Source organism: Hippocampus comes, unplaced genomic scaffold (assembly GCF_001891065.2).
Source record: "Hippocampus comes isolate QL1 unplaced genomic scaffold, H_comes_QL1_v1.1 scaffold75, whole genome shotgun sequence".
NCBI classification, from domain to species: Eukaryota; Metazoa; Chordata; class Actinopteri; order Syngnathiformes; family Syngnathidae; genus Hippocampus; species Hippocampus comes.
The window spans coordinates 238,748-253,944 of NW_017805007.1; the positions used below are offsets into that span (position 1 = coordinate 238,748).

At 42.0% G+C, this 15,197-nt stretch overlaps 1 protein-coding gene across 1 annotated transcript in view; it reads left to right on the plus strand.

The window, feature by feature from the left end:
* cemip (cell migration inducing hyaluronidase 1) overlaps positions 1–15,197 on the plus strand; it is a 154,735-nt gene that overhangs the window by 98,587 nt on the left and 40,951 nt on the right. The window contains exons 12-14 of the mRNA XM_019859939.1: positions 6,385–6,554; positions 8,151–8,360; positions 11,318–11,523. Coding sequence (XP_019715498.1) covers positions 6,385–6,554; positions 8,151–8,360; positions 11,318–11,523 — 586 coding nt within the window. The remainder of the gene's footprint in view (positions 1–6,384; positions 6,555–8,150; positions 8,361–11,317; positions 11,524–15,197) is intronic.

Below are 15,197 nucleotides of genomic sequence, written 5' to 3' on the forward strand. Positions count from 1 at the left end.
GTTTTTTTACTCATTTTGCGAGCTCTGGTGTTTTGTTTTTAAGCGGAATCGGTCACGTGACGGGGGAAAGCGTGGCTTGACGTGTGTCAAGCGTGATACAGACGGATGTAACGGAGAATCCGGTAGTTTTTCAAAATAAAACATCTTTCGTATTCCGAAATAAATAAAACGGAATTAAGGCAAGTTCTTTCTGTGCAGCCCGGTACCAAATGCCCGGCGGACCGGTACCGGTCGGCGGTTGGGGACCCCTGCTTTACAGAACAGTTAACATAAAATAACAATACTCCAACAGAACACATGACATAAAACATCAAAGAAGATCATTAATGAGTTCTGTCTGCCTCTTTAAGTCGGTGGTATAGATAGACAAACGAAGATACATTATATCTTAGAAATGACACAAACTCTCTCACTAATGTGCCCCTGCAAAGGATAACTGGATGGGAATCACTGATCTACTTGGGCATTTTCGCCCAAAAAAACGAAGTGTTTCATTGCACAAAATAAATGTTTCAGAAAAGAACTGTACACAGTTCAATATAAGTGCAATATAAAATATAGCATTAGCAATATATTTGTAGAATAAATATAATAAATTAGCAATAGCATATAAAACACAGCATAAGGTGGCTGTGCTATTTACAATAGTTACAGGTTTTCACGTATGTTTATTCAGCAGCCAGACAGCAGTCGGTAGGAATGAGCGGCGGTATCTCTCCTTCTTGCAGCGCGGGTGTAACAGTCTCTGGCTGAAGGAGCTACCTAGTGCTGTCAGGGCGGGCTGGAATGGGTGGGAGGCACTGTCCATCATAGCTTTTAGTTTAGCGAGCATCCTCCTGTTGCCCACCTCCTCCAGAGTGTCCAGGGAGCAGCCCAGGACAGAAGTGGCCCTCCTGACCAGTCGCTCCAGTCTCTTTCTGTCCCCGGCCGAGATGCTGCCTGACCAGCAGCAGATGGTATTATGGTACTCAGATTATGTTACAAACTACATTGTTAAGAGGCATCTAGTATCTGTACCGGAATACATTTTTAAAGTAACCCTCCCAACCCTGTCTATATGTAACCACAAGAATACACGCTACCCATCCTAATAACTACCGCATAAGAGTGGACCAGTAACCTTCAACATGCCATTTTAAACATCAGGAGTCTTGTCAATAAAAAATTATAACTAATGATGTAAGTGCCGATCGTAAAATACCAACTGAATACCCTGTGATACCAAGTGATTTCAGTGATTTGTTTCTAAACGCGTTAAATTAGGGCTGCAATCTAGTGATTATTTTGTTGATTATTCGATGAATCCGATTTACAGAAAATACTTTTAGGGAAAGTGGTTACAACAGTGGACAGCTATCCATCCATCCATCCATTTTCAACACCATTTATCCTGAACAGGGTCAATGGGGGAGTGGGTGCTGGAGGCTAGCCCAGCTGAGCTCGGGCGAAAGGCAGACTACACCCTGAACTGGTCGCCAGTCAGTCGCAGGGCACATATAGAGACGAAGGACCCTTTACACCAGGGGTGGGCAATTATTTTCCCAGGGGTGCCAAATGAGAAGCAGAAAATATTGTGGAGGGCCGGGCCAAAAGTTAGAAATCTACTCCCGATTTCAGTTTTATTTCTACGTTGAAATAAGTTAATGACATTATTAACAGAAGCTGATAAGAGTATGTATTATTGCTAGACAATGAAAGTGCAGTTATTTTACAGAAAAAGCATTAAAGTATACCATACTTTTTTTTTCATGAGAACAGTGAAACAACTGTGGTATATGTCCTGGATGAACGTCCAAGTATGTTGACAACATACATGTGTGACAACACTGGCAACAAAGTGCAACAATATATTGCCCAAAAACTGCAGCATACAGTACAGGTACATGACAAAATATAACAAAGTTAGGACTATTTGCTGCAAAATGAGACGAGTAAAAGACCTGGTGGCTTTCTTTCCACTCACTCACTGTTTCGAACTTGACCTCCACTCGATCACCACACAAGACAGCGTTGCTCAGCTGATGTCGTGCAACGAACTTTTGAAGCCAGCCACTGGACGCTTCGAAGTCGTCGACACCCATAGCGCTATGGAACTTGATTGCTCTCTTATTAGCGGTCCAGTTTGCAGGAAAGTTTTTAACACGATAACAGTCAAACCATTCCAGCCAACGTTTATTTGTTCGACTGTCCGTCGAGCCGCATGCAATTCACTCTGAGCATGGAAACACCCAGAATTGGAATGAGCAAGAATCGCTTCCTCGTTTTTCAAAGTGTCGTAGATTTGAGTCTATCAGACTCCAAGCGTCTCCTGAATGTTTCGTACTTTGTAACCCGCTTCGTTTAATTAGATACACTTCACTTTCGCGGCCATGACTGTTCCTCTTCCTTTGGATACCATGATATACAGGACGTAAAAATGTTCGCAATTCCAGTAAAACTCACTGCAATAAAGAGTCACTTGCATGTCGTCGTTTGAATCCAATGATTGTAAATTGCGCCGCGGACACACTTATTCCCTCGTATCGAGCGGAGTTACTTGAGTTAGCGCGACTGCGGGCTTCCGTATCGTCTCCCTCTCCCTCCCTGTGCTCTGCAACTTCAAGTAACTCCGCCACCTGGCGTTGAAATACCTGTCATTACACGTCCAAATGAAATGAATGCAATCATTTACATCGAACCTTAATTGTGTACTGTACCAACTACCGGGCCGGATTAAAAAGACCAACGGGCCGGATCCGGCCCACGGGCCGTAATTTGCCCAGGCCTGCTTTACACCCACGTCCACACCGTCACCGAGTGGGAACCGATCTCACGCTGTCTGTACACAAGTCAGGCACCACTACACCACAGGGAGCAGCTATTGAAATTTTATTTTCACGTTTATGAAAGAATCTTAATTTCACAGTTGTGCAATAGCCGCCACAGTATTTTCGCTTGAGTAAGGTGGAATTTGGTTGTAACAGCAACAGTGACGATGAATGGTTACCAGAAAAAAGAGAATTGGCAAATGGCAACAGTGGTGACAGAAGTGACAGTGAAGCTGAGAATGCTGAGGAAGTTGAGGATTCTGACGAGGCTGAGGATGCTGAAGAAGCTCAGGGAGCCGAAAATGTCCCACCTGACAAACCTAAAGAACACAAAAAAGGCAGACATGTCCGAAAAAAAACCTGCCTCCTTTCTCAGGAGAGAGCAAAGTGAACATTGAGGGAACAGACCCAATACATTTCTTCATGAATCTATTTCCCAAAGATCTGATAAATGAAATGACACACCAATCAAACGTCTATGCACTGCAAAAAGGAAAAGAAAACCCGGCCATTACAAATGGTGAACTGAATTGATTTCTCTGGATTAATTTGGCCATGTCATACCTCAAATACTCAAGATCAAGGATGTACTGGTCATCACAGAAAGGGCTGCGTCTTGATTTGATAGTGAATGAAATTCCGCTCAAAGGATTTCAGTAGATTCTGAGGTACACTCATTTCAGTGATAATTCTTCACAGGAGCCTGGAAATATTGATCAACTTTTTTGAAATAGGCTAGTGTTGGATATACTCAATAAAAAAATAAAAAAAACTTGCTTGCAGCGGTGGATCCTGAAGAATTCTGATCGATTGATGAATAGATCATACCATTTCAAGGGCAATTGTCTGTCTAGCAGTACAATAATCAATACAATACAATAATCCCTCGTTTATCGCGGGGGTTATGTTCCAAAAAGAACCAATGATAAGTGAAATCCGTGAAGTAGGATTTATCAAAAAAAAAGCAAAAAAATGTGAGTGGGACGAAATTTCAAATGTGCTACCGCACATTTGACAATAAAGTTCTACTTGGTACTTGATAGTCAGCTTTATTTTTTACAGTTATTATACAATACTGAATTATGTATACAATGCAGAGGCGATTGCTCTAAGACTGCAAGGGAAGCTCAGCTTCCCCTAAAATGTCAAAAAGTAAGTGATCAAACATACGTGTGTACGTACAATTGTGTGGACATGTGATTGACTAAATATGCACTACAACGCGCTCAACTTTTGTTCCGAATCAGCTTCCTATTACTGGTTATGACGTGACTCCCTTCTCATTCATTCCCGCAACTTCACTGTGCTTTAAACTGTGTGGACGCTGAGCGTCGACCGCGCGGATGCTGGGCGTCTAGAGAGTTCAGTGTAGGTTGTCCCAGTGCATTGAAATGAGACGAGTCATTGGATAAATGCTGGTTTTGTCCCACCCATCGGACGCTCAGCGTATCGGCTGGCACGGACGCTCGGGTTTTCTGCATGATGATTGGATGATCTGTCTGAGGCTGAATCTCTTTTTGATTGACAGCAAAATGAGCCAATCACGATCTTATGGTGAAGGCATCCTTTTCATTTTTTTGAAAAGGAACGGAGAGTAGAATTCACATATAAATAAACGGACACTTTTTATAATGTAGGCCGAAATTGAGCTTCCCCTCCTTGACAGACCAGCATCCGCCACTGATACAATGAAACCAAAGACCAAAAATTTCCAATGGTAAATTTGGCAAGCTGTACAGAGACGAGGTGCGGGATTGTTCACGTTGGTCAGTCCCTTAGCCAATCAGGATGCAGAACACAATTCACTGTTTAAAAAAAGCATTAAAAAAACTGCACTAAAAAAATCCGGGAAACAGCGAAGCTGTGGAAGGTGAACCGCGTTATAGTGAGGGATTACTGTATCCCAAAGAAACCCAAACCCTTGGGTGCAAAAGTGTGGGTTAGAACAAGGAGTCCTGGACACACGCACAGATTTGAAGTATATCAGGATGTGGCTGGGCGTGGTGCAGTCTGTGGATTGAGAATGGCTGCAGATGTCGTCATGCGTCTCTGTGATAACACACAGCAAAAAAATCACAACATCTTTTTTTGACACATTTCCTTGCACCATTTCATTTATTCGGGCATTGAAACAACAAGGCATCTACGGCACTGGCACGTGTAGAAGCAAAAGGCTCCAGGGAGCGCAGCTGAAGACGAAAAGTAAAAAGAAACTCAAAGAAGAGGGAAGAGGATATTGCTCTGTTGTTACCAATGCTGAAAACGTCCCTGTCACACGCTGGCTGGATAGTACAGTGATTCACATGACCTCTTCCTGTGTTGGTCAGTCCCCACCAAATTTGGCCCAGAGATAGAACACGAAAGAAAGAAAAGGTGCTCAATATCCATCAGCTTTTGTCCGTGAAACTGTACAATGAGCACATGGGAGAGGTAGATCTTATGGATCAATGTGTGTCCATGTATCCCTAAAACAAATAGCGGTGTTTTTCCACTTCTTGGACGTGACCACTGTGAATTTAATGCATTGGAAAAGACTGATGTTCTACATTTCAAGGCACTAATAAATGCAATTTCAACCCAGACAACAAGACGAGGAAGATAAAGTGTCACACCAACTCCTTTGAAGCGCAGAGTAGTGTCCAAGCCCACCCCTGAGATAAAGTTTGGTTCTGGAGACCACCGGCCCCAACTCACCGCAAAAAAAAAAAAAAAAAATGCTAACAGATGCCATGACTCTGCCTGTTCATGAAAAACAAAATTTATCCGCATGCAGTGTTTTGCGGCTTTGTGCCCTGGGTGCTTTGCCAATTTCCATACAAGACAACCTTTTCCCCTGAAGACACACTGTATTGCTGCACCAAAGTACATTTGAAAGAACGAAAGTGTGTCAGCAGTAGGTTGGTACATAGTAGGCCTTTTCATTATGATGGTTGGAGTTATTTAGACTGCATTATCTGTGCTTCAAAAAAGTTGTTTTTTCATTGGAAAAAATGTTTTTGCATTACATTGAACAGTTTTGAAATATGTGGCCAGCTTCAATGTAAACAAGTCCAGCCCTGATCAATGTTGGCGGAAACCGGGCAGACACATCAATATATTGATTAATTACATTGATTGTGACACCCCAAATTGGTATTCACCACGCCTGATTAAAATGATTGTAGAATATGTGCAACCACAAATAGTCCCTTTATTGATTTCTCCATCCATTTTTTTTCCCCACTTATCCTCATTAGCTGACTTTAGGCGAGAGGCAGGGTACAACCTTTGCAAGCATTACAGCAAATGTTTAGACAGCGGATGCGGAAGTGTTTTGCTTCAGTAAATAAATAACACATTCAAAAGTGTGACCTGTTTGTTTCAAGCATGCCGCATAACTCTGGGTGTAAAAAAAACTACCCAACTATTGATGTAAGCATTCAGGCAGTACATTAATCCTTTCAGGGACAGCGCTTACTCCAGTGGACAGTTTAGCATCTTATCAGGTTACAGGGTGCATGAAAGGGTTAAGGAGGAATATAATGTCCTCTGCAGTTCTTGAAGCCCAGCTCTTTATGCATTGTGTCTGTGTTCCCAGGTAAAGTCCAGTTTATTCACATGGGTGAAGAGGTGGATGGGGTGGATATGAGAGCGGAGGTTGGCCTGCTGAGTCGTAACATCCTAGTCCGTGGTGAGATGGAGCCCAGCTGTTACGGAAATGAAGCCTGCAAATTCTTTGACTTTGACACTTTTGGAGGACATTTGAAGGTACGCTATTCTTATTAACTGAACACGTAAGTATTAAACATATAAAGGTATTTTATCATTGTATTTTTATTTTGTCACTACGTCATTTTTACCCGCATTGATGTCCAACTTGAACCATATCTCAGCTTCATTTTTAGTTTCATTTAGTTTGTTGTATAAAATAGTGTGGCGGGGAGGGGAGATGATTTTGATGAAACCATTACATGAAGAAACTGTTCATTTTCCTATATATCTTCTTTCTTTAAACTTCAATCATGTAATCCAGTGGTCCCCAACCTTTTTTGCACCACCGACCGGTTCAAACAATCAAATGCTTTTGGCGGACTGGCTTACCTTGCACAATGGCTTCGTCCACTCCAAGGCGCTTTGCAGAAACCGCCACTCAAGCAACAGTGAGGCAATTCTCTCATCGAAATAGCTTCATCTTGTGAAGAAAACGTCAAGTCATGGCTGATGAACAGCTGTGCGTTTAGCTGTGTGTTCGGTCAATGTTTATTTCTTGTTCCTTCTACTTTCCGTATACGTCTTCAACTTGGAAACCAAAGTTGGGTAGGAAAACCTGGACTCTGATTGGCTGCTGTTACATACATTTCCGCCACCATGTCTGATTGCTCGCTGATGGTCACCATCATATCACAATTCTTGATCATATAATTGCCAAGTCCCATTTATATTCGCCTTTGATAGGGAATCGACAGAGTGGGGGTATTTTGGAGTGGATGCAATTTGTAACGCCCTTGTTTGTGTTTAAAGGACGACACAGTTGCTCATGCTCTTCAGCTGTTTTTTTCTCACCAGTGGTAACAGAATGCACATGCATTCAGGAGCTGCTATCAGCCGCAGCTCACACCCAGTCAGCCACCGCAATCATTTTATCAACACTGATTAATGGTTTATGGATAAACAATTAGTTTATAAACAATCACATGTATCCCGTGACAGATATCTCTCATCGAAAACGTAATCAAAAAATCAAAGCTGTGCATGCAGTCTGGAATTAGAAATCCAGTGAAGACACTGAGAGACAGGGAAGGACATGAGGACACAGGAGAGGAGTGCCTTCAAGTCTCGGTCCCAAGGGTGAACAATCATATCCTATTAGATTACTCCATTACATTTCATCCTGTCAGTTATTGCTCATGCACGGTGGGTATGCAGCACTTTTGGGAAGACAAAACACACATACACACACATACACACAAATTGGAAAGCCCAACAAAATTTGGTCGAGTGAAGCCCTTGAGAATAAAAGACCACTTTTGACATTTGTGCTTTTACCATCTCCAAACCTCCCATCTCTCCAAATGTCTGCACAGTTGTTCTATTTTTATAAAAAACTGTGATCCATCAAGTGGAGTTTTTTTCTGACTACATTGGTCCAGTTGTTTTAGTCAGTTTTCTTTAATTGTCTGTCAAAGCTCTTGTAGCTGTCTTCATCCCACCCCTCAAATTCTCCCCTTTTGCTCTCTTTTCCACTCCCTACTTCTTTCCTCAGAAACTCATTCCACCTCCTCAACTTTGCTGAAAAGGCTTTGTGGCAATCCTCATACATTTTATTGTAAGACTGACTAACTGACTGATCTCTGCTGTCATTAGGTAGAGCGAGGTTTCAAGGCCGTACATATATCTGGTGTGGAGCTCCAACACATGGGCCAGCAAACAATGGGACACTACCCGGTCCACTTCCATATGAACGGTGAAGTGGATGAGAGGGGAGGTTACAACCCACCTACCTATGTCAGTGATCTGTCGATCCACCACTCATTCTCTCGCTGTGTCACCATCCATAGCTCCAATGGACTTCTGGTGAGTTCAGCTTTTGTATGTAAATAGTAAAGTGTGGAACACAATACGCATATAACAAATTTGTATTCCTCAACAGAAAAAAAAATATTTAGAGTGCTTTGTTTTGCTTAATTCCTGACTTTTTGGAAAAGCCCAGTGAGCCAGTTTGAATCTGGCTATAATGGCTTCAATTTGAAATTCCTCATTTCTATTTAAAATAGTAAAACCTCACTCAATCTGAAGTAGTTCGCATTGAATCACTTCATGACTCTCATTCTCAGTTGGTCTAATACATTAAGCACTATTTCTTTATTAAAAGGCATCTGAAAAGGACCATAAATCACATCAAATTGCATCGCAAAAATGTCTTTCAAACTATCAGACTCAACCAATGTCATTGTGAAGCAATGGTTTGTGATTGGTCAACTGCCAGCAATGGTTTGTGATTGGTCAACTGCCAAGGGAATGGACAACCACACAAACTATAAAAAAATGGAGAAAAAAACTTTATTCAGAAGACAAGTGAATGAGATACAACACATACAGAGGAAATGGAGGGGGGGGGGAACAAAGCTGTCATCACACAAAACTAATATGACAATAGTAAAACAAGCAAAAGGCAATGGATGGAGCCACTGGGGAAGCAAGTTGCAGGTGATGTACTGGTGGGGCAACACAAGATGTAAAACGAGATCCCCAAAAAACACAGAAATACATAAACAGAAAAAAACCCTTTTAACTCCTTTAGCAGTGTTGTAGTGAGAACATGGATGAATACTGACGCTAACAACAGAGCCTTTTCAAATCAAAAAAAGATGCCCCAAGTCCCATCGTCATCCTTGACGAACATACACACACATGCACGCAGGCACACAAGCACACAAACACACACACACACAAGTTCCACGTTCATGAAAACTTCATGCATCGGGGATGCATCAGTGCAGTGTTTATCTTGCAATAAACTGTTATTTTATAATCAAAGTGACCTTGTTTGGATACTTGGGGTATCACAAATGCAAAAAATAAAATAGCATCGAAGTGAAAGTTCTGCTTGAAATGCATTCTTTCACTTTTTTCTTTCAGCTTTTTCTAAGAATTTTTCTCGGAACCAAATATTTTCAAGAAACTTCCCAATTTTCAACTGCTGTTTACAAAAGAATGATAAAAGGAAGAAATGTACTTTTTATTTCCCGATGAAAGAAGTAAAAATAAATGAATAATAATAATAATTATAATAATAATATGAAGAAAGAAGACCTAGTTCTTTGAATCTTAAAGAACCTTAAAATTGGTCCTAAAACACACAGGGAGCCAATACAGCGACTTTGTGGAATATGCTTTCTCTTTCTGGTTTTCGTTAGCACACCTACTGCTGAATTCTGTAAAAGTTGAAGACTAGAAATTGTTTTCTTTGGAAGACCAGAAAGGAGAGCATTACAATAGTCAGTCCAGCGAGAAATAAAAGCACGCATAAGCTTCTTTGTGTTTTCACGAGAGAAAAACCGGCAGACTCTGGTTATATTCTTTAAATGGTAAAATACTCAACAGAAAGCCAGTTGCACAGATGAATATCAAATGTGGCATATTGCAAGGAGGTGCTCTGTCCCCAATGCTGTTTTGCATCGGCCTGAACCCACTCAGTCAGATCATAACTAAGAGCGGCTTTGGGTTCCTCTTCAGAAGTGGTCAGCCGCCTCCTCTCATGGGTGACATCAAGCTGTATATCAAGAGCAAGCGTGACATCGACTCCTTGATTCGTATCATAAGGATGGACAGCAGTTGCATTGGAATGTTATTTGGAATAGATAAATGTGGCCAAATGATGTGCAGCTGAAGGAAGATCATAGCTGAAGGGATTGAACGACTTGAATGCAGCATAACAGATGTACAGGGGAGGTACCAATACCTCGGAATTCCACAGGCAAACAGCAAACATGAGGAGACCACTCGAAGGGCGGCCACGGTCAAATACCAAACAGGGGGTGCAGCAGATCGTGAATAGTCAGCTGAACGGCAAGAATAAGATCCAGGCCATAACACCGACATCCTCCCAGTAATTAGATTCCCCGGTGGCATAATACCCTGACCACTGGAGGAGATGCAAGCCGCTTCTGTCAAGAAAAGAAAGCTCTTTACGATGCAGTTATACGAGTTCCACCCCAAGTCAAGCATCCTGAAACTTTACATAAAGCGGAAAGCGGGGGCCGTGAACTAGTGAGTGTCATGGTCCCTATGGAGGAGGAAACAACAGGGCTCCAAGAATAAATCAAGCTGATGGGTCCCAGCTACAACCTGTTTAGTGAATGCCTCAGGCAACAGAAGCCCAGTAATGAGATGGAGCCAGATGGACCTTCATGAAAAGACAACCCTTGCATGGCATGTACCGCTGATAAATTGAAGTGACTGGAAAAGGCTGGACTGTGAGACAGCACAGAGGTGCGAATCATGGCAGCACAAGAACGCGCGTGTGTGTGTGTGTGTGTGTGTGTGTGTGTGTGTGTGCGTGCGTGCGTGCGTGCGTGCGTGCGTGCGTGTGTGTGTGTTTATAATGTGATATAAAGGCAGTCTTTTTTTTTAACTGACTGACTTCTGTTAATACTGTAAAAGCAAACATTTTTTTCTCAGTATTCTTTTCAAGATGTTTTAGGAACATTGAACCAGCTGTTCACACAGCATTAGAGCATCAATAAATGCTTTTGCAAAACAAAACAGTAAGAACAACACATTATGGCTGAATGATTTTGGAAAATCAATTATTTCCTCTCAAAGTTGTGATCAGTTATTTTGGAGGAAGGAGACATTTTCAACTTGCTGGATGGGGGCCCCCCAGGGACACCCCTGCACTAAATTTGAGACAAATGAAACGGGCATGATGTGAAAGACAGTTTATTCATCAAATCCAATTACATTTGAAAACACTTGTGTTCTTGTTGTCTGAAACTAATACGAGTAAAACTATATTTTCTCCTTTGCAGGTGAAAAACGTGGTGGGCTATGACTCGCTGGGCCATTGTTTCTTTACAGAGGATGGTCCTGAGGAGAGAAACACATTTGATCACTGTCTTGGCCTCCTGGTCCGAGCGGGCACTCTACTGCCCTCAGACAGAGACAGTAAAATGTGTCGTGACATCACTGATGGAGCATACCCAGGATATGTCGCCAACCCACGGCAAGACTGCAGGTAAGATAATAGCAGGAACTGTGGTTAGTCCATTAAGAGGGTCCAACAAGATTATTATCTCTGCTACCGCGTGACTTGTGTGCCTCAGAATCATTTGGTACGTACAAAAATAGAGCCAAAATGAATGCAGACTAAACAAACATCTGGTGAACATCAGGTGAAAAAGAAGGTGAACTCATCACATGCAGCTGTTAACGGAGCTGAGCTGTGTCTGTAGAGAAATACTCTGTCCCTTAAACGTGTTATAGCGCTGAAAATGTGTTGTCTCCAGTAACGCTGATTCTTTGTTCATTCTTATTGCGTTCCTTTGACAAAATGCAAATGCAAATGTCTAGGTCCGCATCTGTAACAGAAAGTAGACTCTGTTCGGAGTCAAAACGGGTGCATCTTCATTTTGTGCCGGGGCAAGTATGGTTCAGCGTGTTTGTGAATTTGGTAGACCGCACTACTACACTGGGCACCAACTCTATTATTATTCATAAAGTTGGAATGTTATTTTTTTAAGTGACGAGCAGCGTGGAATTCTTAACAACATCAGTGAGTGTCAACAATCTTTTTATTAAGCACATGAACATTAACATCCAATAACACAATTATTCATAAATACTGAATTCATTCGATGGACACTGGTTAGCACCGTGGGAGATGGGGTTAGCACATCCCCCACTCCCAGTACAGTGGTCAAAGGCTCCATTCCGGGCTCCTGCCTTCCTATGAAGTGTTTGTATGTTCAGCCTGTGGGTTTTTTTCTGGATACTGCAAAAACAAGCATGTCAGGTTGTTTGAGCACTCCAAATTTTCCCTACGTGTGATTGTGAGTGTGAATGGTTGTTTGCCTATGTGTGCCCTGTGATTGGCTGCGAGCAGTTCAGATTGTACCCTGCCTATTGCCCGAAGACCCCTGGGATAGGCGACAGCACGCCACGCGACCCTCTAGAGCAGGGGTGTCAAACATACGGCCCGCGGGCCGGATCCGGCCCGCAAAGGAGTTTAATCCGGCCCGCGAGATGATTATGTAAAGCATGGTGTCATATGCATGTGTAAATGGTTTAAAACTTCCTTTCTTTATGAATCTCGTTTAATCTTAAAGTGCATTACTATATTTTTCAATATCAATTACTTGTTAATGTTTGTACAATCAGTGGGATCATTTGCAATGCATATATGTGAATGATAAAAGTAAATTGCACATTTGTCGAAGGAAATGTAAGGTGCTTCATGAAATATTTTGTAAAAGATATGTTCATTTAATTTCAACATTTTCCTAATGTTCTTGTGCTTCTTTATACCAAAACAAAGGAAAGACATTGTTTTGGTTATTTATAGCAAAGTATGGTATCATTTTAATGGTCCGGCCCACTTGACATCTACCGAGGCCGTATGTGGCCCACCATGTGAAATGAGTTTGACACCCCTGCTCTAGAGGATAAGTGCTTCGGATAGTGGACGGACAGACGGACATCTCTATTGTGCAACCTGTTAAACCTCTATAAAACTGTGAATAAACAGCAGGAACTTCAAAACCGCTGTGTTATCTCTGGGAACATATAACAAATCATAAAATGTGGACAGAATGCTCAATTTAGGCCCATACTTGAAGGACAGGTTCTCTGACATGGGGTAACCTTCTTACTGTGCCATATGTTCTTGAACACATCCCTCCATCCATCCATTTTCTCATCCGTTTATCATCACGAGGCTCACAAGCATGCTGGAGCCTATCCCAGCTGTAGGGTAATACACCTTGAACTGGTTGCCAGTCAATCACAGGGCACACAAAGACAAACAAGCATTCACGCTCACAATCACACCCAGGGACAATTTCGAGTGTTCCATTAACCTGCCACGCATGTTTTTGGAATGTGGGAGGACACCGGAGTACCCAGAAAAAACCCACACAGCAACAGGGACAACATGCAAACTCCACACAGGAAGGCCGGAGCCGGATTCGAATCCTGCACTGTGAGGCGGGTGCACTTACCAGTGGATCACCGTGCCACCTTCTCTAACATATCTCCATGTCAATTATACAAACAACATGCACGGACCCCAGCAAGTGAATTTCTCCTTCCACAGTGTCAAGCACTTCACTGTGCTTCGACCGCCCTGATTTTAAAGGGAATGAGGTGCGCCGCTTTTGATTGGCCCACAACTGTGCACAAAGGTGCAAACACTCTTTCCTATCTGCGCTTGTCAAGCCAAATACCAAAAGAAAGAAAACTCCACCTTTGCGCACAGTTAGACTGCGTTTTGCTCTTGACTTGACTGGGCATGAAAATAGGGCCCATAGCCAACGGATTTCCAGAACAATTTTGAGAAGTCATTCTAAAGCATACTAAATCTTCATTGGTGTTGGCATCCAAAGTATTAAACCAAAACAGGCAAATTCTTTTATAAAACCACATTTTTGAGGAGATGAAAAGAGACACATTAAATGCTCAACCATAAATATAATATTGTGCAATTATAACTGAACCAGAATTCAAAAGGCACTGAAAAAAGCTGGATATTTGCCAACAATGGTGTGCACTTTTCTCTGGATACGTTAACTGTCAGAAAGACCTGGAATTTAAAGCTTTAAAATGTATCACTGAATGTAAAGTAGCTTAATCCAGGTCACATGACTATCTTTTCAAACCGCCTCTGCCTTAAACCGTAGAGCAAAAGCAAAGACTTTGGATTGATAATGGCACTGGAATTCACTTAAAACAGTCATTCACCTTCCTCACTATTAAAATACAAGAAGGGTTTATGCTTTCTGATATTTTCTGAGGCTGGGTTGGTGGACTTCCTTCTGTTTGACTGTATTTCCTCTCCTCTTCCATCCCAGTATATCCATTTATGCTTAAATTGCGCCATATCTTAATGAGGCTCTTCATCACATTTGACCTCATCATTGTATTTAGTAATGATTTTCCGATCCCAGTCCATTAATATGGGTCAGAAATTCCCACTGAATCAAATACAATTGCACTAGTGGTATTTCCTACTTGTGATTTTAAACTTTATGAAGATAATTTTCCAGGCAGATGTCCGTTGTATCTCCTCTTTTGTGTGCCGCTGTTTTTTTTTTCTCTGTGCTTGTTGAATTCCAATGCTTCAATAAGAAGCATTGATGGAGCCACCAAAGTATTCAAAAAAAGAAACACAGTCAGCCAGCAACTCTGCATTGACATGTTCATTAAAAAAACAAAACAAAAAAAAAAAAATACGTGTAAGTGTTGAGACCATATTAATGTGCAGATGTATAGCATTATCATGCAAGCAGAACATCTTCAACGGTCAGTTTTATCGCATGATAAGTTTGCACATTTTTTACAAATTAGACCTTGATATGTTTCTGACTGCACTGGACAACATAAGCCCTGTTCACACGGCACACATTTGGTCCGACGCTGCACCGAAATATTTTGTTGCAATATATTTTACACCGGAGCAAATTTTGTGGAGCGGTCACACGTGCAAAGCCGCTGAGCGTGACAGCTCCGGCGCAGTGTCGGAGCAGCTCCACTTGCGGTCACGCGTGCAGTTTCTGCTGCGGACCAAAACGACAGGAATGCGGAAGTAAAACAGGTTCGGGTTGGGCTTCTCTCTCGCGGACTTTTATTTATTTTTCTTTTAATAAATATTATGGCGGACACTATTCTGTCCTTGTTCAGAATAGATCCACTTGT